Source organism: Leishmania infantum, chromosome 14 (genome assembly GCF_000002875.2).
Source record: "Leishmania infantum JPCM5 genome chromosome 14".
NCBI lineage: Eukaryota > Euglenozoa > Kinetoplastea > Trypanosomatida > Trypanosomatidae > Leishmania > Leishmania infantum.
The window spans coordinates 200,960-227,488 of record NC_009398.2 but is presented as its reverse complement, the minus strand read 5'-3'; the positions used below and the strand labels follow the sequence as shown (position 1 = coordinate 227,488).

Here is a 26,529-nt window from a genome sequence, read left to right as displayed (position 1 = left end):
CTCGCACTTGCTGCAGATACAGATTGCAGCACCTCTGCCTCCCTTGTTGGCAGCGGTGGTGTCGGGAGGAGTACGAAAGCAGTGGCGGAGGTATGCGTGGGCTGCAGCTCTCTCACCACGCATGGCGGCCGCGTTTGTCCAGCGCAGCGGCGGCTCTGCGCACATCCAGTAGCTGCACCACGAGCACGTCAGGAGCGGCAGTTGTCATCACCGCCTCGCGCACAAACCGAGCAACGCCTGCGGTGTACAGCACGCAGCGCTTGTACTGCACGACACAAAAGAAGAAAGGCACCAGCGACGCGGCGGACAGCCACAGCAGCACTACCGCGGGCATCAGTGTGGGTGCTGACGCGACGAGCGACGACGCTATGGATCTCATTTGGTCAGACATGCCTGATGTGCACGGGCCGAATCATGAGGCAACGTTGGCGAGCAGCCCGCAGGAGCACAGAGCTGCCACATCGACCCGCGCGCCAAAGAGCTCGCCGCATGAAGAGAGTCGCGCATCCGACGCGAGCGACACAGCCGCGTCCTCGCCGCCGGCGCCACCGGTGTCGCACGTGTGGGTATCTATGCACAACATGCCCCGCAACTGGCTGCATGAAGACATTGTGGAGATGATTCACCAAGTCGCCGAGCACGCAGGCATCGCCACACCCGAGGCCCCCCGCTTGTCAGAGTCCGCTGCGGGCCGAGAAGGCGAAGAGGGGCACACCGGTGAGGGCACGAGCAGCGCGCTGAATCACATGTCCTCGCCGTTTGTGCGCCGCCTGCACATTCCTTTCGGCCGCCGCACTGGTCTTGTGTACGGCAGCCCGAAGCTGCTACTCACCTCGCGGCAGCTCGCCGACTACCTCATCCACCAACTCAGCTTCGACCCAGACGACTTCCGCAGTCGCGTGTACTTTACCCACACAAAGCCGGAAGAGTTGCCAAGTGGCTTTCAGCAGCAGCAACAGCCACACGAGGGGGGAGTTGCTGGAGGTGATGCAGCCAACGGTGACGGGGTGGCACAGGTTACGTACACCCCGATTGAGGAGACGGTGGAGCGGGAGCAGGACGAGGCGCTGCGCACGTTGGTGCTCGACCGCTACCTGTTCGCCCCGGACCTGCTCCTCGACATTGCCAAGTCTCATCAGAGGCGGCTCGTCACTAAAAACGAGAAGGTGCTGCTTGACGCCTTCGTCGACGGCGAGGAAGACAGCGATGATGAGGAGGAAGACGAAGATGGCGGCGACGTCGAGGATGACGACGCAGTAAGCGGCGGCAGCGGTGCCGACGGCGATGCTGAAAGCGCTGCTGCGTCGCTCACGCGCCGTCAGCGGCCGCGGCATCGGCACCGTGCCACGTCAAAGGGTGGGTCCGATAAGAGGAAGTCGCCCCTCACACGACCTGTTAGTGCGGGAACGCAGAAGCATCTGGGCCGGGGATCCATGCACAATATGCCCATCCCGAAGCCGTACGTGGCGGGCCGCAATCTGTAGCTAATGAGTCTCTCTCTCCCTCGCATTAGGCGAGAGAGGGAGGTCAACGGGCGTGATTGAGCTGTATGAGTCGACTGTGTTCCGCTGCGTGCGTGTCGCTCTTTCTCTGTCTCTGTGCATGGGCGAAGGTTCGCCCATGCACAAAAGGAGCGAGGGCTGATTAAGTGGCGAGGAGTTGTGGGCAACTGAACATCTACGAAGGCGCGCACGGAAATCGACGTTCGCCTTCCCTCCTGAAAAGTGGTGTACCGTCTTCACAAGTAAGAAAAGCGCAAAGGTGAACAAGAAGGACAGTGTGCGCACTCGCGCTGCTCGTACCCGACGGCACCCGCTGTAAGCCCTGTATTGCGTGTGGAAGACAGCCGGCGCCTGTGGCTCATGGGCGCGTTCGCAGTACCCTCGTGACGGAGCAGTCCGCCCGGCTTACACTGGAGCGGCAGTATGGTGAAGTTATGTGGGTGTCGTCGACCCTGACTTCTACACGCGTTGCGCATGTCTTCCTTTCGCCCTCTCCCTGCACATTTTTTTTTGCGTGGAATGGCAGGCTGCACCCGTGAGCGTCTTTGAGCTTGACGTCGTGGATGTAGTTGTCACACGCAGGTAGTACGAGCTGCAGCCGCCCTCCGTACTGCACGTCGGTATGGCCAGAAAGAAGAAAGGATGGGGCACCAAGACGGTGTGGTCGATGTCTTTCTTCGACATGATGCCGTGGGTGGCCGGGGGCAACGTAGCTAGTGGGGCGCCACTGACTGCAGCGGCACCCGCGTCGAGCTGCACTCCACCTCACGGCACCACCTCGCCTCCATGTGATGCCGTCACCAAGGCAGTATGCGCATCGCCCACCTCCTCTACCCCGGCCCTACACGGCAAGCCTCACAAGGAGCGCAAGATGCAGGAGCTGGATCCGCTCACGCGCTGGCGTTGCCGGCGTTGTGGCGTGGTGCTGCAGCCGCCTCTAGATGCAGCGACGGGCAAACCGCGCTACGGGGTGATGATGACGGAGCACCTGGAAGGGATATCGTCGGGAGGGACAACGCGCCTGGCAACCGGGGTAGTAGTGTGCGCCTCGGGCACCATGCGCTACGAAAAGGTGTTGCATGAAAAAGATACCTTGTCGCATCCTCAGCCGAGCAAGCGGCCGCGAGACGACGCGGGCGAGGGCTTAGCTAGAGGGAGAGCGACGGAGGAAGACTCTGTTGTCGCCGGCACTCGGGAGTCCCAAAGCCACGAACACGACGATATCGACAAGACTACGGCTTGCGAAGCCATTCGCCGTTTGCTGCGTCAGTGTCAGCAAGGGGCACGGCAGCACGGCAACGCAAACGCTTCACCCTCGCCACTTCTCTTCATTGTTGTCGAGAATCCAAAGACACCGGCGAACGCGGGCGGCATTCTGCGAGCGATGCGCTGCTACGGGTTGCATGGGCCCGCCGTCGCTGCCGCGACAGTTGCGGCCTCCACAGAGGAAGTCACGGATTCGTGCATGAGTGTCAGCGCCTCCATGCACACCACCGTCGAGGCCGTTGCAGAGAGCGCAGAAGGGTCGGTACGACACCGCGTCGGCAGCTTCATCTACTCGGGAACGCGGCTGCAGAAAGCCATGGCGCACTCCGAGTGCACCCACGCACTGCGCACCGACCCCACGCACGCAGGACGCGATATTCCTCAGCTGTGCGTGCCGGCTCTTGACGTATTGTTCGACGTGCTGAGAGACGAGTACGGGTACCAACAAAAGGAGCCGCGGTCACCGTCACCCTCCTCCGTGTGTGTGGTGGCCGTGGAACTGGTGGAAGGCGCCATTCCTCTGCCATTTTACGAGCACCCCTTCAGTCATCCCACTCAACAGGGGCCACTGCCGCGTGTCGAGAAGGACGCTACCTCCACTGTCGCGCATCTCCCAATGGTCTTCTACGTGCTTGGTGCGGAAGACGGCACCCTTTCTGCCCATCACGTGCAGCACGACGTCGATGATGTTGTCTTCATTCCAACGACCGGCAGCATGAACCTGGCAGCCACCGTGAATGTTCTCCTGTACGACCGCCTCTCGAAGGAGTGCTGCGGTGTGCACCCCGGTGTTGCAGAGGCTTTATCGACAGGGAGTAGGTGGAAGGACGTGTTTGACACGCGTAACGCCAACAACCGAATGCGCTGGACGCGCACTCCCCACTGAAGGTATGAGGGAAGCAAGAGCGGCATTGGCTCCGTGCATGTGTGTGCAACCCAAAACGGCTCTCCTGCATCGCCAACGCACCTGTGGCCACACTGCACGGTCGCGCCCCTCCCCCTCCCCTTTTTCAGGCTGGCTGCTGCCTGCGGAGAGAGAAACCGACGGAGAGAGTGATCATCGGCGGTAGCACGAGCAGTGCTCTTTCTTTCGGTACTCTCTCCAACCTTACACACGAACACACGCGCGCGCGACACACACACAACGTCGACTAACGAACAGCATAACCAATTCACCAAAAAAAAATGCAGGCAACGAAGCAAAAGGGAAAGCACCAGTTGTGGACATGAAGGAGGGGGGATGGGTCGGGGAACGGATGACTGGCCTCGTCGACAGCCGCGCACGGGTGGACCCCTCGGGTGTGAAGCACCCGCGTCGGATGCGGTTCCGCGCCTTGTTCCTTTTTTTTTCTTGCGCTCTGCCGATCCCGATAGTGGACACACACAGCTAGGGATGGCAACGCAAAGAGCACGAGACGGCGCTTGTGCAGGGTGGACAGAAAGGCAGATGCCTGTTCTGGGACGTGCGCGTGTCGACCAATACGAGCGCAGCCAATCTTCCTCTCTCTCTCTAACCGGTCCCTCCTCTGGCTGCCTCTCCACGATGCGCGAATTCAGTGTTCCCATTTCTCACGCCCGCATGTGCATCACGCAGACACGCGAAAATGCCTGCGTGATAGCCGCGTACGCATTCCGCGAAGCCGAAGACGTTGCTCACCACACGCACCAAACACGTGTAGACTCATTAGACCACCGCTGGCGGCGGCACCATACATGCACCAAGACACGGACACGCACGCGTGCCTCCGAACATACAACGATTTGAGCATCTTTTTCTCCCGCTGAAGGGCGCTTGTATGGTCCTGTATGACTTGCTTGCATTTTTCGTTTTACAAGCGTAGACGTCGTACGTAGCTCACATGGCTACCTACCACGCCGCCACCTGCCACGTATGTGAGCGGAGCGGCGATGAATGGGCACCACCGCGAGGAGGACCACTCCCGCCACCGCTACGTGAATGTCTTGCCTCTTGCTCCTCGTGTTCTCGCCGCTTCGCACACGACCAAGTCAACCTCTCCTATCCGATAAAGGACGCGTCAGTCACCGCTTGGAACGTGCTGGATCTGGCCCCGGCGCTGCCACGACACGACCCCACATCAGTGGTGGCCACTGCAGACGCGACACATGTGAGTGGTGGTAGCGTGGACGACGGCCAAGAGGCATTGTGCAGTCGGTGCAGCAGACAAGAAGCTCCTGCGTGCTGTTGCGGCTCCCTGCTCCAGATTGACCTCGCCGAGCTGCGCGCGCTTCTCTGCGGCTCAGCATCAAGAGACGGCACTGCATTGCGGCATCCATCAGCTGCTCAGCCGCTGCTCGCCAACGCACCAGTATTTGCGCGGTGTATACGGCTACACTGCATTCTTTTCGATGTGGTACTCCATGACGACGCAGGCGATCCAGACATGATCGGCAGCGGTCTTTGCTCATCGCCGTCTGTAGCAGGAGCTCTCGCTGTCGCCGTCGGCGCACACACCGGCACCGGTGTCACTGAAGACGGGGGAGCGGATGAAGGCCATGGAGGCAGCAACTGGCTTTCACTGGCCGCGGCATCCTCGGTGGCCAGCGCGGCGTGCGCCCTGAAGTGGCTTCTGACGGTCTTTCTGCCACTGTCACGGGTGCCGGCCCTGGCAATAGGGCTTACGGTTTCCCGCCCTGCATTTGCGGGTCCCGGTAACGAGGTCGGCGCTGACACGCCTATGCAGTGGTGTTACGTGGAGCGCGGCGCCTCCCGCTCCGTGCCGTATGACGCGTTGTGGGCGCACTGGACGGCAATGGTCACACCACCAGAAAGTCGCCGAGCAGGTTCGAGGCTCGCGTCGGCGCCCTGTTTTGCCGAGGGCGATCACGGCAATGACTTCATCGTTTGGGGTCGCCTGCAGCACTGCACGGAGAGAGTGACGACGGTTTTGTTTGGTGGGCAGCCGGCCGGCTCTGTGACTGCCAAGTCCACACGTCTGTGCGCCCTTCTCGCGGTGCTCGGCGATGTGCGTGCATGTGCAACACGGCAATCCACCTCCGACCCACTCCCGGTTCTGCTCTCTGACGAGACAAGTGTGCCGCAGCGTCTACTCTTTCAGTGGTTCACGTTTCTTGGGCTCCGAAGCGCATCGTCGTTAGAGTGCCGGCCCTCGGTAGAGCTGTCGACTGAGATCCATGCCATCGTATCCACACGCGACTGGCTGGCAGAGCTAAGTGCGTGCAACTCGATTTACTCTCTCGGGCACTGGCTGCACCTCGTCTCGCAGTGGCTGACTTTTCGCGTCCTGGAGGCCGCGCTGGAGTTGTTGCCGTCGGTGCTGCGGTGGAAGACAGGAAGTGCGTCAGCTGCAGAGACGCACCTTCTATTCCGCGCTGATGTCGACTTGAGCCGGTGCTGCTCTGCCGGCCTGTGTTCCGGCCCTGATAGTACCGCTTGTCCGGCACAACAGAAGGGTGGTTTTGCACGGCTGCGGCCGTCTTGTTGGATGCGCTACCGAACCACAGCATCGACACCAGCTGCTGCTCCGCCCTCTACAGCCTCCATCGCTGCCGCGCTGCCGGAGCTGTCCAAGGCAGAGGCAGCGCTCGTGTGTGTGCTTGAGCGCCTGATGAATGCCGCCATCGGCCCAGCCGGCGGCTTGCGCAAGTCGCTCGGTCGCTCCGCCACCGCGCACGCTCTCATTCTCGAGCCTGAGGCGCACGGGGTGGTGACGTGTCGGCTGCACCTCGGTTCGCCTCCACCCAAGTGGGAACGCAATGGCTTGCCTGTACGTGGGGTGAGCGTGCCGCCTCTATCGCACAGTTTCGTGACAAGGCAGCCGGCACTGAGCTCAGCACCGCCGACGGCGCGCGCGGCACATTCACCCGTTGTCGCCGCTCTCCTATCCTGGTACGCGGTCGACTTTGAAGCAGTCTTCGGTCGCCTTTATCGTGTGTGGAGGCTCGCCCAACGGTACCATTCTCGCTGCCCCGCCAAGTCATGCGGCGAAATCGGGGCGGCGGAGGCAGCGGCTCTACACGATAGCGGCCCATGGAGGGGTGTGGTGGACGCAGCCGTGCGATGCTACACTGACGACGCTGGCTGCAGTGGTCAAGCGCACGAGGGTCCTGCACTGGGCTCGCTTGGTCGCTGCCTCCTCTTGGCGATTTGGCTGTCGCTGGCCCTCGTCGATGTTGACGAGGGCGTCGGTGCCGCCGCCCCCTGCCCACCAGTGACGTGGAAAGGGACGCTGTACTACTCCAGTCGACGAAACGTGCTGCATGTGCGGGACTGGGGTACGGCCCTCCATCTACGCCACGTAGCCTCGTGTTTGTCTGCCGGCGACGACCAGGTCATGGGCGGCGACACTGCAAATGCCGGCGCCCTGCAGGATGGGAATAGCAGGGGGAGGGAGTGTGGCGCCGCTGTAAAGAGGGCAGTGTCGACCGTCGTCAACTCATTCGCTCGTGCTCGCATCGCCGCCGTTGCCGCCCAGGCTCGCACTAGACTTCAAGCGCAGTCAACGACTCATCTGACTTTCTCTAAGGCACACGACCCTCGTGTGCACACCACGACAACCTCCCGTGGTGCTGGTGACAGCACCAGCCGCAGCACGTGCCGACTTTTACATATCTGTGGCGATGATGGCGCTGCCGCGGAGGACGACGACGAATGCGTTCTGCTGAGCTGGAGCTGCGACACTGCGAAGGAGGAAAGTGGGCCGCGTGAGGGCGGCTCTGGAATATCGCTCGTGCAACCGCAGCAGGGGAAGCCACGCAGGGGCGGTGGTGACCCTCTGCCGTCCACAGATCCGCTCGTCAGCGCCTCTCTCCACAGCTCGTGGCTGGACTACAGCATCGAAGAGTTCGCGGAGGCAAATGACGGCACGATCGGCCAGCCGCTCGTGGCACAGGCGCCAGCGCCACAAGTGAAGGAGGATTCAGAGCACTTTGCTCTGGATCCTGCACTGGCGGTGCCCCTCGTCGAGCTCGAATCCCATCTTCGCGAACTACTGACCCGTAACGCCCTGTCCGAGATGCTTTCGCTCGTTGGACTCACTGGAGGACTCGCGTGGCGCACGTGTGGCAATGGCGAGGTGGCTGCTCGGCAGCACCTCGCTAGCCACGCGCGGTCACATAACGTGAGGACGGAGGCACAGCGACGGTTCGGTGGTTCTGGCGCGCTTCCCGTAGATGAAGTGCAGCTGCACGAGGATGAGCAGCCGCCATCACCCGCCGCCGCTCACGTGGATGTATCCTTGTTGACGTGGCGTGCTCTAGCTGCGCTAGCCTCCTCGAAAGCAGCGCGTCTTCAGGAGGACGAAGAGTCTACTCGAAGCGCCCTCTGTAGAGCTGAGCACCGCATGCGTCAGTACGTCCATGCTCGTTGCACACACATCGGCGCTCTGCTCCTACTGCAGAGCCGAGAGGCGCGTGGGCGCCTGCACTTGAGCCAAGTGTGGGATCTGGAACAGGAGGAGTGGCAGGCCCGATGGAGCACAGTGCTAGTGCCCGAGTGCGTGCTACGTAGCCTCCTCCACGAGAAGGCCGCCGCAGGAGCCTGGAGAGCGTTGCCCCAGCAAGAGGGACTACAATCACGGCAACAGCACGACTGTCGACACCGCAACAGACGTCTTGGATATGCTTCCCAATGGCATCAGAGGGGTCCGCGCGGCAGTGCGGCATCCCTCAAGGTCGTCCCTTCTCCCCCTCCACCGGCTGCAGACGAGGCGCGGACACATCGAATGTTTTTGCTCTGCGGAGACGTGGAAGAGGTCGACAGGGGGGCGCCAGACCGCGCTTCACAAAGAAGCCCGCGCGTCAAAGCCGACGACTCCCACAGCCCTCCATCTCGCCAGAGGAATCAGCAGGAGCCGCAGGCGCCACTGCTAGCGCCGCTCCGCTCACCATCGCTCACGATGCGGCCACGTCGTGCGCCTCGGCAAACGTGTCCCGATAAACCTGCGGCGAGGGTGCCTGTCTCGACTTACGCGTCCGCTGCTGCTGCCCGTTCGGCGGTTCCTGTCCTGTCTATCTCGCTATGCGAGACGTCACCTTCGGCATCGGCGCGTACATCAACGCGCCGATGCCTGAACGAGCTTCCTCTCAATCACCGCAGGATCGATGCCGGCTTTGCCCGTATCGTGCCACCGCACCAACTTGTATCACCCCCACGCACTGCTGCAATATGCTGGCGCTTAGTGGCTGAGGACGGTGCCGCACTCGTCGATCACGACTCTGCGAGGAGGAAAGCGTCACTCCTGAGGCACGAAGGCACCCACTGCGACACTGCAGCGCGCCGAGGACCATCTGCAAAGGAGAGCACGTCGGCTGCCGTAGCAGAGGCGATTTGCACGGCTGCCGCAGTGAAGCGCAAACGTGCGGACAGCGAGAGCAGAGGTGCTCCTCTTGGCACCGCGCCTCCTTCCCCCTCTACAGCGAAGGAGAGGTTGGCGACGCACGCTGGCCTACGCGTCTCGGCGGCTCCACCTGTGCTTACGCATGTCGCGACTCATGTGGCCAGCACAACTTCCGCCCCGCCACGTCGCCTTCGCGCACCCGTAGTAACGTGGTCGGATGATGTGCAGCAGTATTGAAGTACGACAGTGCCTCCTTTCTTTCCCTCTCCCCCACGCACCCCTCGATTGATGCACCGGCTTGCGACTGTCCGACCAACGCGGGTCATTGAAGAGGAGAAGCACGCCAAAGACGAAGGTGATGGAGCAGACACGTTACGCGGAGCGCATACGCTTTTCCTTTTTGGATGTGCGTGTGCGTAAGTCCGATCAACGGCGTGGACTGCCTTGATGTCGACGATCGCAACGTCGATGGCCCCGGTCACTGCTCACCAGCGAGTGCGACCAACGCACTGCACGCCATGTCCTCCCTCCCTCCGGTACACACACACACACACAGAAGCATCGTTCCTGCACCCCCTGCCCTCTCCATCGTTGCTCTCTTCCGCCCCATCGGAGGGGTTACAGCGCATCCTGTTCAAGCCCACACAGAACCCCTCGCTTGTAGGTGTTGGCGCGCACACACACACACACACACGGGCGCGTGTTTTGCGCTCCAGCACAGATTCTAGCATTGAATTTCGACGCCCCTCCCTGCTTACCACCGGCACTGCCACGCTGTATGCGTCTCGGGTTGGCAACGTATTGGCCATGCCGCTGTGCGCCTCGCCTGTGCGGCTTCAGCTTTGCCGCACGCCTTTTGTGTTCGGCGCCGGTGGAAAGTGGTGGAAGGAGGGGCCTCCGGACTACACCCGCGCCAACCGTCGGCGCATGGAGCTGGAGCAGCAGCGCATCGAGTCGAGTCAGTACCTGCCGCCGATAGAGCCGACCGCCGAGCAAGCGTGCCATCTCTATCGGCGCCTTTTGAAGGAGGGCTACAAGACGCTAGTGGTGACAGACAAGGACTTTTACCGCCGCAAGGTGCGCTACGAGCTCGAGGTCACCTCGCGCCAGACGAGCTCTCGAGTGCGAGGGATCATGTTTGAAAAGGGCCACTGGATGCTGGAGAACAAGCTCGGCGGGATCATCTAGCGCGCGCTTCCTCCGGGCTGTCATGCTCTAGCGACGCTGAGCACGCGTTGGGGAAACTGCGCGTGTATGTGCGGGCGTCCAAACCATGTTCGTGGTGTGGTGATGGCTGCCGCTGCCTCTTGTCGTCTTTTCTCTCTAGTGTGCGTGTCTCCGAAGAACAGTAATCAAGAGGCAGCAAAGGATGCTGAAGGAGAGATGCCGCAAGGCTCGCCCTGCTCTCGTGCCTGTGGTCCATCCTTCCTCTCGCACTTTCTCTCTCTGTCTGGGCGTGTCGTTCGGCACTTCTCCTCTCCTCCATCTCTGCAGCCACAGAGCAGTGCTTATTGTGTAATGATCGTTCGCGCCATTTTATGGTGCGGATTGGTCACCTTGTGAATACCGGAGGAGGGAAACAGCGGTAGTCGGCGGTGTCGCACACGGCGTCTGTGTATGTGTGTGTGCACGTCAAGCGCACGTACACATGTTCGAGGGATGTGCACACGCACACACACACACAAAAGCAAAGAAGTCCTTGTGTGGGCGAAAATCTGAAAGCGCGATGCTCGCCGACAGCCGGTGTCGCATTCCTTTCTCTCTCTCTGTCGAGTAGGTCGGTTCGCTGGATCAGCTTTCCGTGGTCAATGATAATAAGGAGTAGCGTTGCCGCGCACGCACGTGGCCCTCTCCGTTGTTGCTGAAAAAACATTGTCCATTGTTTTCTCTGTGTGGTTCATCTGGTCGCGCATACGAAGAGTTGTGCAGGTGCGTATCCGTGTACGTGAGTCGTGTGGCTGGACGCGCCTGACAGTCGATCTGCGGGAGCACCTGTCAGTTAGAGCTGCAAGCTGTGCTGCGGTGCCGCTCGAATGCCGGCCGTTCCCCCCTCGCGTCACATACACACACACACAAGCACGCGTACACGTGCGCATATGTACAACGCGCCTGCGTTCGATTCGCCTACGCGCGCAGTGCCGGCAGCTCAGCACGTCTTGAACCCACCCTCTCCCTCCTTCTCCCCCCCCCCAGCTTGCTCCTCTCTCCCTTTCACGGGCAGCGTACCAGAGCCGTGGGCGGCGTGTATTTCTCCATCTTTTCGTTTTGTGCGCTTGCGGCAGCAGTAGTCCTTGTTCGCTCGTTGCCCCCCCCCCCCAAAGGACAGGAGGAGAGAGTGCGCTCGCTTAACAGTGGCGCGTGACGGCAACACATCCCGCACCCGCGCCCTCGCCACCGCGACGAAGCCCCCTCCTTTGCAACTCTACCTCTGCTCACCTGAACTCTATTCGACAGGCGGCAATGGTGGAGAAGACGTACTTGCGCTACGTCGTCGGGCCACAAGGCGGCGCTGTAGTGAGCAATGCTTCTCTCGCGATGGATGCCGCTGTGGTGCCGTCTCGCTACACCGCCGCCGCCGGAAGCAGCGCCCGCCCGCGCACCGGCTCCCTTGCTCGTGGCAGTCGCGGCGGATCGTCCCACGGACGTGGGGAACATGCCACCAGTGGTCGTACGGCCCTTGCTCCCGTGATCGCCACGTCGGCAGCTGCAGTCTTTGTGCCGTCCCTCGAGGCCGTCCGTGTCTACTCGGTGCGCAGCGGAGAGCTGCTACACACTCTCATCCCTGCCGAGGCCAAGATGCCGGTCGAGGTGACCACCCTGCACGTCGTGCCCATGGAGGCGAACCAACGTGGCAGCAAGTTCAGTGCCGACGCAGACGTGCACAGTGGCAGCGGTGCCGCGACGCAGCAGTACAGCACGGGCTGGATGCTGTTTGTCGGGTACTCGAACGGATACGTGGCGGTGTTCTCCTGCAGTGCGGCCAACAACTACGGTCTGCCGGTGTGCCGCTTCTACGCGCTGGGCCACCGCGTGGACACGCAAGTGCTAGCTGTTGCCGTTGACTCGTCCCGCTCGACGCTGTGCTCAGCAGGACAAGATACCGACATCACGGTCTGGGACCTCGTAAGTCAAGAGGCGTCGTTCCGTCTGCGCGGGCACCGCGGTGGCGTGGTGGCGCTGGCGATGGTGCCGTCCTTGTCTACGAGAATCAGTACCGTTGGTGATATGGGCGGCAGTTCTGGCAACTTCAGCGGCACCGCTTACGATCGCACGCTGCTGCTGAGTGGATCAGCCGATGGCCTGGTCAAGACCTGGGACCTCACCCTGCGTCAGTGTCTCCACACCGTCATCGCCTCTGACACGCAGGTTACCGCGATGGTAGCGGACTCGCAGGGCCGCCGCCTCTACTGCGGCCTGCGAGAGAACTACCTGAAGGTGTACAACACAGAGCCGCTGCTGACGTCGGCATCGCTGGCCGCGCCAGAGCAGAGCGACGCCGCCAACGCGCACAACGGCACCGCCGCCGAGACGCAGCTGGAGGACGGCGCGATTCTTGACCATGGCACGGTGCCACGCAAGTATCACAAGCCCATCACGGCACTCGACTTCTCGCACGACGGCGCGTTTATGGTGGGGTGCACAAGTCGCACCGTGGAGGTGTTCCACGTGCTGACCGCCGAGAATGTGAAGAGGAAGCTGTACCGCAAGCGCAAGCGACGACGTGGCCCTGGAACGGCAGCCGACAGCGCTGAGGTGTTGGACGAGGAGGCGAGCGCAGGTTCTGGGCACCAGACGGGTAAGAAGAAGGTAGGCCGTAAGAAGAGTAAGATGTGCGACACTGTGGCCGAGGACGACGGTGCTCAAGACGGCGACGAGGACGATGCGGCGCCGTCGCACGGCGGTACCTCCGCGAGCGCCGCCACCGTCGTCGCGGCCACAGCTGCGGAGGAAGTCGTCTCACTGCGCGCTTTCTTCCTCCCGCAGAAGATCCGCAGTGTGTGCTTCGTGCCGCCGACGTCCCGGGAGCAGCTTAGCGAGGCCGACACGCTGCACATCGCCGTCACGTACAGCAGCAACACAATGGAAACCTTCACGACAACGCTGACGACGAGCAACCGCGAGGGGGCGTCGGTGCTGACTCTGACGGACCTACGGCTGCGTCACACCTTCGACTGGAAGGGGCATCACAGCGACATTCGCGAGCTGGCATTCGTCGACACCGACACAGCGCTGCTGTCGATAAGCCGGGAGAAGGTGATGATGTGGTCGCTGACGGTGAAGGAGGACCTTCTGGAGAGCGACCACCTGGACCATCACGACTTCTATGACGCCAAGGAGGCAAACCTGGCACGCGTGGACTTCAAGGGCACGCTGAACAACGTGGGCAGCGTGGACGTCGAGGACGCGACCTGCATGTCCGCCATCTCCTCCTTGCTCTGCTGCGTCGGTCAGCAGGATGGGTCGGTGCTGCTGCTCGACGTGGCGTCGTCAGCCGTGCTGTTTCGTGAGCCTGCCATCCACGTTGGCGGCGTCAAGCACACCGTTCGGAGGCCGGACGGCGCCGGCTTCGTCACGCTCGGCGCCGATCGCCGGCTACTTTTGTGGTCCATCGGGCTTACCGAGGACAAGAAAAATGTCCAGAGCGCGGGTAATCGTGGCGCTGCCAAGAAGACACGGATGACTGAAGCAGATCGTGATGATGATGACGATGCAATGACCGCTGGGGCCGGAGGCAACGGTGCCACCCTCGTCCAGGAGCAGGAGATCGAACTGACGGAGGTGCCGCTGTGCGCCGCCTTCAGCCCGGATGACCGCTTATTCGGGGTGGGTCTGCAGAACAACAACGTCCAGCTCTTCTTTGCCGATACCATGAAGCCGTACCTCTCCCTCTTTGGCCACAAGCTGCCGCCGACGTCGCTTTCCTTCTCCACGGACGGCACACTGGTAGCCTCGGTCGGCATGGACAAGTCGTTGCGCTTCTGGGGCACCGACTTCGGTGACTGCCACCGCGCCATACACGCCCACGACGACTACATCACGCAGGTGGAGTTCCTCGAGGATACGCACTACGTCTTCACTGTGTCCATGGACGGGTCTGTGAAGCAGTGGGACGGCGACAACTGGACAATGATCCAGCTCTTCCGCCAGCACCAGCGCGGTCTCTGGGCGGTGTCCGTCACCGCCAACGGCACGTGCGTCGCGACGGCCGGCGCTGACCGGTGCATCCGCTGCTTCCTGCGCACGCAAGACATCGTCTTCCCTCACGAAGAGGAGGAGCGCATGGCGCAGGAAGCGATGGACGAGGAGGTCGCCAAGCGTGCGGCGCTGCAGAAGCTCGACGGGGCGGACGTGAATGGCACCGGGGCGGCTGAGGTGGGCATTGCGGGCCAGCAGACGGCCACAACGGCGGAGGCGGCGGAGCGGCTAATGGAGGCGCTAGACATTGTGAACGTTGAGCAGCAGCGCAAGCAGTGCGGCGACGATACGACGCCGCGTCACCCGATGCTGCTGAATATGTCGGAGTGGGAGTTTCTCTGGTCCACCATCGAGACGATCCGGCCGAGCGAGCTGCGCTACACCCTGCTATCGCTCACCAGCATACACGTCGATGCGCTACTGACGGCGCTGGAATCGATGCTGACGGAGAAGGCCGTGCTCAACTACGAGATGGCGTCGAAGATGGTTCTCGCGCTTGTCATGATGCCCGCAGAGTCGGGGTCCACTCAGGGGCTACGCGCCGCCGCCGTCCGCGGCGAAGTCTCTGAAGTGCAAGGTGCCCGTCGTCTCGCCGTGCTTCGCCGACGCATCTCCGAGGGCCTGGACGAGAGCGTTAGCCGGATGGACTACAGCGTAGCCGGATTGCACCTCGTGCGTCAATACCTCGAGGACACCGAAAAGATCAAGTTCTTCGACTGCAGCAAGGCACAAGGGTACAAGCGCAAGTATCACAGCCGCGCGCTGTCCACATCAGAGGGCAAGCACTAAGCCTTAGGTTCAGCGTAGTGGCGCCGAAGGTGGTAGCCGTATTGGTGTAGGACGCGGGTTTTCTTCTCTTTCGAATTTTCATTGGTATCCTAACTCTCGATGACGCGAAGAAACTATTGAGAGAAACAGAGGGCAGCGCCAGAGGAAGAGAGTAAGAGGTGGGTGTGGGTGTGAGTTTGGGTGCACGTGCCAGCGTTCGCGGGTGCTTGGCCCCCTGACACTGGCTGCTCGCACCGCGACCATTGTGCCCCTCCTCTCCTTTATGCACTGTAAATCGAACTAAAACCGTCCCCCTCCTCCCTCCCTTCTCTGTCGATAAGGGCGGTGGAAGACGTGATGCAACTCCGAAGAAAAAAAGAAGGAACAGCCCCCCCCCCGTGCGGTGTTCTCCGAGCATAGCACGAATGACACGAGGAGCGCGCTCGTGCGTGGCGGTGTCGGTGGGATGTTGATCACGTGTGCGTGCGAGCGAGGCCGACGAAATGGAGGATGAAGAGAAGAAGGGGGCTCACACGACAGTGCATCGATTTTCCTCTCTCTTGCTTGCGTTCGTCTTCTGCCCCCCCCTCCCTTCCTCACCGTGCGCGTCGGGCGCCCAGACAGGGGTGTGTGTGGAGGAAGGCATCTCATTGCAGTGGTGGGTCTTCTACTGACCATCGCAGCCGCACCTTTGCTTTTTCGCCTTTCGCCCTCTCGCTCGCTCGCTCGGCCCCTCCCCCGCTCTCCCTGCGTTTGAGTGTGTGTGTGTGTGTGTGTAGACGATGAGCTTCAAACACGGCGTCCGACGAACCGTTCGCTGTTCTGCTCCCTATCCTCCCCCACCACCGCCACCGACCCACTCTTCGTCTTACTCCGCACGTCTCATTTTATCATCCCCTCGCTCACACGTCGCCAGTCCAACAAAAATGAGCCAGGGCCCTCCGCCCCTCTAACCCACTCCCCCCCCCCACCTCGTCATTCTGTGATACGTCGCCAAAGCAAGGAAAAGGGGGCAGTTTCTCTGCATCTCTATTAGATAGTGAGGTGGGCGCGAGCCCCCTCCCCTTCTTCCTTTCTGATCGCTCGCTTCTATCCAGCAGGTTACCTTCATCACTCCGCCGCTCTCGGTCTCTCTCGCCCTTCGTTTCGCCACCTGCGCCTCATCGAGTCTTCTCTGACCTCTGCCAGGTGGACTCCTCACCCGCGAGTAGTGTGATGACGTCGAAAGGCAGCCCAGTCAGAAGCGGCGCGTCGCTCACAGCTGACGAGCTTGAGGAGAAGCTTGCGACGCTGCACAACTACCTCAGCACCCCGTACCGCGCGCGTGCGGAAGCCATCTTGCAGCGACGTCGTCAGCGCGAAGCAAGAGCCTCACTTAACCGGTCACACAAAGTTCTCCAAGGGCCCGAGGGCGCAAATCCGGGTAGAGTCCCATTGGAGCGTGTCTCGGTACCCTTCCACTCGCCAGCATCGATCCAGAATCCTTCCCCGGCAGAGAAAAAGGGAAACTCGGTTGAAAAGGCGCCCGACGAATCGCGCATGCGTGTCGCTGCGGATATCTCTACCACACCCACGGAGTTTAAGAGCGAGTGCGACTCAGAAGATGAGGTATCGAAACGTGACGGTAGCAGCGGTCTCTCTGAGCCGTCACCTACAGCGTGTGCGCCAGCCCAAGCGCTACCCATGGACCCCCACACGAGGCGGTACGTGCAACAGCTAGAATGGCAGGTGAAGATGCTGGCCGATGCGCTCCAGCAAGAACGTGAGCGGCTCGCAGAGGTCGATGCACGTGTGGTGCAGCCACTTCTGCGACTCGCAGATGCGGCTCTGCAGCAACAGGTGCAGCTGGAATGCGCACTGGCGTCGTGTCGTGCTCGTGAGCGCGATGAGAGAGGTCCACTGCGTGAAGAAGTGTGCAGCGAGAGAGACGTCAACCTTCTTTGCAAGAGTCTTGGCGACATACTGAAGGAAGGCAGGGAGGGTTCGGCTCCCTCTTGAGCACGCACCCCTTGCATCCTCAATCGTCTCCGTTCGCCTCTCTTCGCAACAGAGGGCGTCGTTAGCGTTGTTTTTCAAGCGATAGTATATGCGGGCTCATAGCTTTCTCCCGGGGGAGAGGAGGGACCCCGCTGACGCCAAGCGGAGCGTGTTCCCTCAGTGAAGTGTGCCTGTGGAGACGGCGATGCACGGCGTTGTGTCGGGAATTCGATGCATCTGCGAGGCGTGAGTGGGTCGTTGCGTCTGAGCAAGCGTTACCCTTCTGCAGTCGACACTGCTACTATTCCCCACTCAGGGACGAGAAAAAGAGTAGTAGGCGTAACATGTTCATCATGTGCCGCTGCTGGGAGCCCGCAGTATCCGTTGCTTGTCTTCTTTCTGTTTATGGAGGGATGCGAAGCGCGCGGTTTGCACGGCCACTGTGATGAGCATCGGGCTCGCTGATTGCTCTTCATCCACCACCACCCCTCCCTGCTCCACAGAGATGCCAATCTCGCAATGTATGCTACGTACTGTCTTCCTCTATTTCCGCCTCGCTCGAACTTTTCCTCGCCAACCATGAACGTTGCGCTTCGTGATTGAATCACCCCACCCTCACCCACCACCAACACCACCGAAGCGCACACAAACATGCCAGACGCTCTAGGCGCGCGCGATCAATGAAGACGAGAACGCGTGATTTCCGAGTCCCATCGCCACCCAACCCGCCATTCACCCTTTTTTTCTTTTTTGCCACCCTCTCGATTGTGCCCTCCCCTCCCTCTTCCCGCAGAAAACTAGAGATACGGCGTTCCGCTTAGACCCCCTCCCCAAGCCCCCCACCCCCTCTCTCCACCTGACCAATATCGCCCTCCTCTGTAGGCTCACAACAGAAAAAAATGTTCGTCGTCGCGGCACCGCTCCGCGCCGTGCAGGCTCTTCTTCTCACCCTGCTCTTGTGCGCGCCCGCATTCACCGCGGTGGTGGTGGACGCCTCGCCGGCGTACCTGCTGGCGCAGCGCAGAGGCCAGCGGTTCGCCTATGAGGCGAAAAGCGACCCCGTCATCGACATTGACCGCCTACTGCCGAATGCATCATGTAGCTTTCTCTACGCCTTCACCGAGGACATGAACATCTTCATCAAGAACCTCATCAGCAGCTCCGTCATGGCGAACTTCGGCACTGGTGCGGAGGAGCATGGCTTCGACCACTGCAACTTGTTATCCTTGCCGCAGAACGATTGGAACACCACCTACACTCTCTCGGGGTGCTTCAAGACACTGCTGCACGCGGGCATCGCCGGCGACTGCGTCGCCGACAACCCGCTCTGCTGCGTTCAGTACTGGCGCTATCCGACGTCACTGCCGGACCGCTTGCCGTCGGATCAGATCGACCCCCGACTTGTCTTCTGGGATGGCACGAAGGCGGTCAACGGCTTCTACACCAACTTCTCCGACAAGTACCGTGCCCAATACTGGAACTGTTCATCCTTCAGGCCGTGGCCGGAATGCTCCTGCACCTACGGCGCCAACTCTACGCTTGCAGTAGACGCCAATGGCGAATGGCGCTACACACGTCGCTACATGCCCTTCTTGACCTATGTCGAGCACCGCGTCGACAGCCCGACCGGCAAGGCAGCCGCCCAGCTCACACTGCTGGACACCACTTCCACCCCGGCGTGGGCGGCAGTGCATCAGCTCGGCGACATCCCGCTACTGGTCCCGATCGTCGTGTCAGCGGGTCTCGTCGTCGTTCTCTTGATTTCTCTCCTCCTCATGTACCTGTGTGGGTACAAGCCGGCCTTGAAGGAAGAAAAGGAGTTGTGCGCCAAAATTGAAGACGTGCAGGCTCGAACGGCGAAAGCCGAGGAGAAGCTCGCGGCTAAGCGGCGTCGAAATCAGCGCTCGGCCAGCTCGCTTGCTCGGACGCCACGGGGCAGCTTTGTCGCCTCGTCAGCGGCGGCTCTGAGCCCTGTGAACCAGCGCTGCTCCTCCTCACACAGCATCAGCCCCAAATCCGCCCAGCTCCACGTGCTTTCCGCTGAGCCGCATCAGCAGCAGCACGCCTGCGCCGCGGCGTCGCTCCCGAGTCAAGGCACTCAGTCGCAGCTGCAGACGCGTGGCACCTTGATGGCTGCGCACAATAGAAGGGATGCGGTGCATCGGCGTCCGTCATCCCGAGCGGACAGCACCTGCAGTCGGAAAAGCAGCCCTGTCACCACCGCGGCGTCGACGGTCAATGATCCACTGGCGAACTCGATATTGAAACGCGCGTCAAGTACAGGCTCCATGAAATCGGCAGCATCACGGCAGTCTCCGCAGAGCTTCCAGAACCCACTCATTGGGCGACAGACCTTTGGCGTCTAGACATGTTTCTTTGAGTCCCCACGAGTGGACAACAGAATGGGGTGGAGAGGTCGTGGTCGTGCACCCCCCCCTCTCTCTTCCTCCCTCCCTCACACCCTCTCCAGATGTGTTGTCTTTCTTTGCATGCACCCAGTTCGCTGCTGGCTGCTTGCGTGGGTGTGTATATCTGCGCTGTGGTCAAGCGTGCAAGAATGCTCTCATTGGCAAGTCTCCCATCCTCTCCTTCCCTTCACTTCTTTGTTGTTGTTGCTTTTTGTTTCTTCTGAGTACTATAGGTATGCATATTTGTTATTCCGCCTCTTGTCCCCCCCCCACACACACACAAGCGCCCTTCCTTCCCGTTCCTTTCCTTCTTTTTGCCTTGAAGTGTGCCCGCTCCGTTGGTGTGCGTGTCCTCCCCTTCTCTGTCCTGCGCTCACCCTTCTTCTTCTTTTTTCCATCCCTGACTTCTAACCCTCTCCCCTCCACAGAAGCGCAAGCGAATGAGGATTACCGAAAGGGCAGCGAAACATCCTCAACCCACTCCAGCTCTCCCCCCTCCCCACCCCTCCCTCTCTCTCCCTCCCATCCACCCGCCCCTACCCCTAGCACGCCACCCGCACACCTTCGTACGCTGTTTGGGGGACCGTGTGTCCGTGGGCATATCTCCCTCTGCGTGTGTTTGTGCGTGAAGGGAGGGAGAAAGAGGGGCTTTTTCCGCCTCTCTTCTCTCCTGTCCCTCCCCCCTCCGCCCGCCGCTAGACCCACCTCAGACACACGCACACATCCTCTCAGTTGTTTTTTGCAGCGTACTCTCCACCGTGTTATTTTCTGTTGTTTGCTCACCTTTACACACGCAGGTACAAGCGGCCTTTTCCTTTTTTTCTTCCCTCTGCATGTGTATCCTTTATGCCGTGCGTGCAGCACAAACGAAAAATGACGTCGAAACAGCAGCCCGAGAAAAAAAAGGCTCCGTCACCATCACAACCCAAACGGAATCCGCCGCCATGTGTACAGCGGCCCGTGTTTCTCGTCTGTTGTTGTGTTCTCTCTCTGTCCCTGTCCTCGTCTTTGTGCTCCATCAAGCTCTAGTTCTACCTATAGCTCTTCATCCTCCTCCCGTGAGACCAAGCGTACTTGAAAGTGCGACTTTTGCGTGAGTGCTCGTGTGTGTGTGTGTGTGTGTGCTTGCGTACACCTGTCTATATATATATTCGTACGTATGTGCCTATGTTTGTTTTGGGCTTTCTCCTCGCCCTTTTCCCCTCCCTTTCTCTCTATCTGCGCTTTCAGCGCGCAGTCGTGTGTGATTGTGCTCCTTGCTCCCCTCATGTGTTTATTTCTTCATTGCTTTATTTTTTCTGCTACGCGACACTCTGTATACGGTGTGGCGGTTACAATGAGTGATGTCTTCATCGCTGTTCTCTCTCTTCCTTCTCCTTGGATGTGTTGCTGACGTGATGTGGGTGCGGATCAACTGCCTTCGTCCCTATCTTATCTTGGGTGTGTTTTTCTGCCCCATTGACGATGCCCCCCGTCAGTACCCACAGCCCCATCCACACACATGCGCACCTTCTCCCTCCTTTCCTCACACCTCATGTGCATATGAAGCCTCTCTAAGCCCACAAGCACACACACACATGCACACGCACACAACGGCGAAAAGATGAAGGCGAATGGTGCGCCCTTGCGTGTGTCTTCCCTCGCTCGTGTGCGTGTCTGTGTTCTCTCGTCGTGAAACGCAGAGGCTGCACATCGTACACCAGGGGGAGGGAGGGGGTCGTTTCAGTACATGTTCCCTCTAAGCTCTTGCACCCGTCTGCGTGGGCGGACACTCCTTTCGTCTTTGTGTGTGGTGTGCAGGCGGTGGCCTCTGTCGTCTTGTCTACCTCAGCGTGGCCGACGGAAAGCAGAGCGAAGGGTGCGGTGGAGAAGGTACGTTCACATTCAAACACAGTCGCACAGGCGCATGCGCAGCTATAGTGGTGATAGAAGGCGTGCGCGTAGGTTTTGCCTTGTTTATTTTTCCTTTCTTGCGTATGTGAGCTTCCTGCTGTGCTACGTGCAGTGCTCGTCCTCTCTTTCCTCTTGTAGCCCTCGTGCTCGACGGTGGCGGCGGCGGCCTCGAACGCCCCTCCTCTCCTTCTTTACAGCCCTCCCTTTTCTTCGGCGGCGGCTGCCTTACCCCGTTGCTTTTTTTTTTCGCTTTTTCATCTTTGTTGTGGTTTGCATGGTTGGCACCATGTTGAGTGTGTGTCTCTGGGCGCTTTTTTCCCCTGTATCTTCTTTCCAAGTTCTGATCGGCTTTGTATTGTACGCACACACGCATGCATGCACCGGCAGGGACGTTGTTTGTTTCTCTCTCAGCCAATGTATCCCTACCTCACCACAGTTGTATATGTTTTTTTTTTTTTGATTATTCTCTCCCTTTCTGCTGCCAGGTGGAACCGTATCCCCTCTTCCTCCCCTCCCCCTCTTCGGGTGTATTGGGTGTCTTCATCGTTTCACCGGCGTGTGGGTGGATGTTTGGATGTGTGTGTGCTTTCCATCGTTGTGGTCGCCGTGTTGATGTCGTTATGTTTCTTTTCGTTGGTGCCTCCCCCCCCCCGCGGCTGTTTGTGTTGTTTTCTCAGACAGGTAGAAGAAGCGTGCGATCGAGCGGCCTGCGGCTGTGTAAGCATGTGCCTGGGTAGCGCCTCCGTGCGTATCTGCTTGGGAGGTCAGTGTCCACCTGCTAAATTCACTCCTGCCTCCAATCACTTACCTATGTGCGTTTACTCTCTCCCCCTTCTCCTCGCAAGCGCTTGGTGGTGACACACTGTGGATGAGTTCGCTTGACGGTATCGGTAGAAGATGTCCCACGGAACAAGCACACGCAGAGAGAGCGCTTGAGAGAGAAGGACTGAAGGTGCGCGACGCGTGCACGTCCGCCGCCAATAAAAGCTAAGTGGCTATGTTTGATCCTCTGTTGGCGATCTTTTTCTCTCTGCCACTACAACTACCATCACCACACGTTCTACACACACACACACGCACATGCATCCTTTGTCCGTGTCTCTGTGCGACGTTGCGTGTGGCGGTGCTTATCGTCTGCCCGATGTGTGTGTGTGTGTGTGTGTGTGTGTCGAGCATCGCCTCTTTTTGTTTGTTTGTTTCTCCGCCTTCGATGACGGTGTGATTCGCTCTTTGTGAGCTCGTTTTGCCCTTATTATTATTCGATAGCGCACCTATAAAATAGCATGTGCACACACGCTCTGCCCAGCCCCCCCCCCACTCACCGTCGATGTTGTGGGCATGACGGCTTTTTCCGGATGCCGGCGTTCATACACTGTTGCCTCGATGGGGATAGAGCAGCCCACCCACCCCACCCCCTCCTCACAAAAGCACTATCACACGCACACTGTGTATGTGTGTGTGTGAGGAGGGGAGAGAAGAGGCAACAGGGGAAAGCTGTGGTGGTGGAGGAAGAGGACGGGTGGGGGAGGGGGGGCCATGCAAGAGCACCTCTGAGTATCCTATGGCACTCCCCTTCCGAAGGATCCCCGAATCCCAGCGTTCACCAGGGCGCACAACGGAACCGCTCGGTCGTATCACTCTGTGCAATCGACTTCTCCGTCTTTCCTTCTCCCTCACCTGTCTCACGGCTCTTTGTATTCGTTGCTTGTACCTTTACCGCACCCACCAACTCACCGCATCGCTCTCTCATTTTACACACACTCACATATACATATATATGTACATCTGCTGCATCACGCTGTGCGTATCGTGTGGAGGAGGATGGGTTTGAAGGGCGCATCTGAGCTGCACATCGTCACACTCCTTTTCTCTCCTCTTCCCCGCATCTGAGGTTCACGAACGGAAAGACATCGAAAGCGGCAGAGAAACGCACTGCCTTGTCCGACCACCATTTCCGCTCACTTCCCCAAATGCACACGCAAGCCGGTCAGTGGCACCAAAACACTTGTGAACACGGTTCCTCCATTCACAGACGGCTTGTCAGCTATGTTGTTGCCCGTCTGCCTTGAGAGTGTGTGTGTGTCGTTGCGTGCTTGTGCATCTTCGCGCTAGCACACACGTGAAGGAATGCCTGCCTCCCTTCACCCATCGTCCACGCATTGATCCTCGGCTTCTTTCCATCCTGCTCGGTTGCTGCATCTCTCTCTCTCTCTCTCTGCCCCCTCCCTCCCTCTTGCGTTCCCCTACACAAGCTCCTCGTCAGCCTGCGCGAAGGCCTCACGGTGCGCGTCGACAAGGACCGTACCCACACCCCACCCCTTTCCCACACGCACAGTCGAACTCACGTGCACACACGCGAGCCACCTCCTCTCGGTGCACAGGTGCCTCTCGAACCCACCCCTCCCTCTTTTCTCCAAGTCACCTCTGTCTTCATTCTTACTTCTCCTTTCCTCTGTGTGCGTGTGTGTGCAACGGAAGGGTCGAGCGTGGAAGAGGAAAAAGGCAACAGTGGCGCGTGTACCCTTTTTCACGGAAAAAAAACTTATGTTTTGTTGTTGTTTGCCGGTGATTTTGTGCGTAGTTGTGTGAACCGCGAAGTCGCTGCCAGCGAGCGAATGGCGCCTTGCGCGCGCTGCACCATACAGCAGCGGCCCTGTACGTTTCTCGCACTGCTTCTAGCCGCTATAGTGGGCCTCCCCTCCTCTTCCTCGCCTTCACTGATGCTACCGGGCGTCCTGCACGCCGCGGCGCTGCTGCCGTCGCGTGACCTCTTTCTTGGACGCGCTGGCAGCACCTACAACTACACCATGTACTCCGGCAGCGCGGTGACGGGTGAGTCTCACTTTACCGGGCTCACCACGTACCCCTACGTCTTCTCCGCGGACATGAACAGCGCCATTGTAGCCATGCTCAACGGGTTCCTCTCTTCTGCAAAGTCGAACGTGAGCGCGGTGGGCGGCGGCTTCCACGAGTGCATCGACAATAAGTTAGGTGCCGTGGACGGGACAACGTGCTTCAAGTCACTTTTGGCTGCTGCTCCCCCCGCGGACTGTCCAGCCGCGAACAAGCTCTGCTGCCCGCTCTTCTGGCGCGTCGGGAGCCAAGGCCTGCGTACCACCATGGCCCAGGTCATCCCGCAGACGCTCTTCTGGAACGGTGCGACGAGCGTAAACGGCTTCTACACAAATTTCTCACGGTCGTACCTGGACGCCAACCGCAACTGCAGCAAGCCGCTCTTGCGCACCACCTCCCTCATCAACCTCGCCATGGACGCGTACGGCGAGTGGCGCTTCGTTGATCTCGTGACCACCTACACGCTTCTCGAGACCGCCATCATCAACCGCAACGCGTCGAGCGCAACCCCCATTTTCGGCGAAAACCCGCAGGACGCCATCACGAGCACGACGAGGTCACAGCAGCCTTTCTACAAGATCATCACGGTCTACATCGCCGGCGGCGTCGATGTGCTGCTGCTGCTGCTGCTCTTTCTCTTCTTTGTTGTTGCAGGACCCTACAGCATCGGTCGGCCAGCGATACGGGTGCGCGAGCTCCAGCTGCTTACTGTGGACCTCGTGTCGCAGTACCGCAGAAACAGTGCTTGTGCCTTTCTCGACGAGCTGAGCAGCTCAGAGGAGTGCAGCAGCTCGCGAATGAGGTCACGAAGCAGAAGCAGCAGCGCCGGTAGCGGCAACGGCGATGGCGGCGGCTAAAATGGTAGCCGAGTCGACAAGAAGCGGCAGAGGTCCGTCTCTTTTCACGGGGCAGCGGCGGGCAAGTCAAAGAATGAGTTGAATGTCAGCAGGAACGGGGTTGCAGATCTGCAGCCACTTGCGCCCCAGACGGGATAGTAGCTGCAGGGGGTCTGTCGGCGAATCTCCGCCTCGTCTATGTCACAGGTCTAGTTTTCCATGCACCAAACGAGGCCTTGGTCCACGTCGACCGTCACACACGGTGGCACCGCATCGGCAGCGCCAGCAACCTGAAACAGAAAACCTCGATCAACGTTGGACCTCTCGAAAGAAACAGGCATGTGCGCTGCTATTTCGCGTGCATCTCTGCATAGGTGTGTGTGTGTGTGTGGAGCAGTCGTGGAGGCGAAGGCAAACTCCCCGCCCCCTCCCCTCCTCGCTGTATCCGTGTAAATCTCCACGCTCTGTGACTCGTGGAGATGTGCGCTTGAATCTGTAACACCAATGGTGGTTTTCTTTTCTATACGCCCCTCATCATACATGTATGTCCTTCCCATCGTCTCCTTAACCACCCACCCACCCACCCATGCATTCAAGAAGTTATGTGTGATCCATGTTCTGAAAGGGGATGGGCTTCCTGCATGTGATTGGAGTCTGTCAAGGCACGCCGCTCTTGCATCTTCGGGTCAACACTAGCGCTTGTGTGTCTCTGCTGCCGCTGTTCTTTTTATTATTTGAAGGATACCTAACTCCCCTCACCTCCCTTCTTTCTGTCCTCGCCAGTCACTGCCTATGCGTTTCTCTGTGTGTGTGTGTGTGTGTGTGTGTGTGTGTGTTTACGTGTGCTTAGGTTTGAATCGGATTATGGATTTCGGTGTTCTTAGCTTGTACGACTACTTGCCCTACCCCCCCCCCTTCCTCCCTCCCTCTCATCTCCAAATGCACGCACACGCTGGCACCTTCTGGACGATGGCGTCGTTGGTTCCCTTTGTTATTTTTTGTTTGCTTTTTCGCCTTCGCCTCAGCTGTTGGTGTCTCTTACGCGACAGGCACGCGTGCAATATGCTCGATGTCGACACTCATCTTTGTTGTTGCTGATCATTCCGAGTGCCTCTTGACTGCTCGACGCGTGTTTGGTTGCTGTCCCGTGTCGGCTGGTGATGTCTCTCATGTGCATTACTGTAACTGGCGCGTCTTCGTTGTTTTCGTTCTTGTCTTCGTGGAAGCCAACACATCCGCTCCTTCTCCTCTTCGTTTTTTCAACGGTTGAGGATGTCGAAGTGGTGAACGCGATGCATGGATGAGTGCGTGTGCATGTGAGCCCGACACTTGGGCAATATCCAGGCATCGCTGTTCCTTTCTCACAGGCAAATCTTCTCTCTTTTGGGAGGTGTGGATGTGCAAATTGCTTTGATGGAACGCGTGAAATAGAGTTTGCTCTTGCGTGCTTTTTTGTGTGTGCGTGTGTGCGTCTGCTCGTTGCGGATGCCATCCGTGTGTGTATGTGTGTGTG

General features: G+C 59.7%; 7 protein-coding genes across 7 annotated transcripts; all 7 read left to right on the top strand.

The window, feature by feature from the left end:
* Nucleotides 1–92: 92 nt before the first annotated feature.
* On the top strand, nt 93–1,484 carry LINJ_14_0620 (conserved hypothetical protein; the record flags this gene model as incomplete). The annotated part of the gene is made up of 1 exon (XM_001464207.1): nt 93–1,484. One exon carries the CDS (start codon nt 93–95, stop codon nt 1,482–1,484), a length of 1,392 nt encoding a protein of 463 aa, XP_001464244.1.
* Nucleotides 1,485–2,184: 700 nt separating this feature from the next.
* LINJ_14_0610 (conserved hypothetical protein) lies at nt 2,185–3,654 on the top strand (the record flags this gene model as incomplete). Its single annotated transcript, XM_001464206.1, has 1 exon — nt 2,185–3,654. One exon carries the CDS (start codon nt 2,185–2,187, stop codon nt 3,652–3,654), a length of 1,470 nt encoding a protein of 489 aa, XP_001464243.1.
* A 1,516-nt stretch (nt 3,655–5,170) lies between these two features.
* Nucleotides 5,171–9,322, top strand: LINJ_14_0600 (conserved hypothetical protein; the record flags this gene model as incomplete). Its single annotated transcript, XM_001464205.1, has 1 exon — nt 5,171–9,322. One exon carries the CDS (start codon nt 5,171–5,173, stop codon nt 9,320–9,322), a length of 4,152 nt encoding a protein of 1,383 aa, XP_001464242.1.
* Nucleotides 9,323–9,892: 570 nt separating this feature from the next.
* On the top strand, nt 9,893–10,273 carry LINJ_14_0590 (conserved hypothetical protein; the record flags this gene model as incomplete). Its single annotated transcript, XM_001464204.1, has 1 exon — nt 9,893–10,273. One exon carries the CDS (start codon nt 9,893–9,895, stop codon nt 10,271–10,273), a length of 381 nt encoding a protein of 126 aa, XP_001464241.1.
* A 1,272-nt stretch (nt 10,274–11,545) lies between these two features.
* Nucleotides 11,546–15,070, top strand: LINJ_14_0580 (conserved hypothetical protein; the record flags this gene model as incomplete). The annotated part of the gene is made up of 1 exon (XM_001464203.1): nt 11,546–15,070. One exon carries the CDS (start codon nt 11,546–11,548, stop codon nt 15,068–15,070), a length of 3,525 nt encoding a protein of 1,174 aa, XP_001464240.1.
* A 2,855-nt stretch (nt 15,071–17,925) lies between these two features.
* LINJ_14_0570 (hypothetical protein, unknown function) lies at nt 17,926–19,392 on the top strand (the record flags this gene model as incomplete). The annotated part of the gene is made up of 1 exon (XM_001464202.1): nt 17,926–19,392. One exon carries the CDS (start codon nt 17,926–17,928, stop codon nt 19,390–19,392), a length of 1,467 nt encoding a protein of 488 aa, XP_001464239.1.
* A 4,550-nt stretch (nt 19,393–23,942) lies between these two features.
* Nucleotides 23,943–25,037, top strand: LINJ_14_0560 (hypothetical protein, unknown function; the record flags this gene model as incomplete). Its single annotated transcript, XM_001464201.1, has 1 exon — nt 23,943–25,037. The coding sequence occupies one exon, from the start codon at nt 23,943–23,945 to the stop codon at nt 25,035–25,037; it is 1,095 nt and encodes a 364-aa protein (XP_001464238.1).
* Between the last annotated feature and the right edge of the window lie 1,492 nt (nt 25,038–26,529).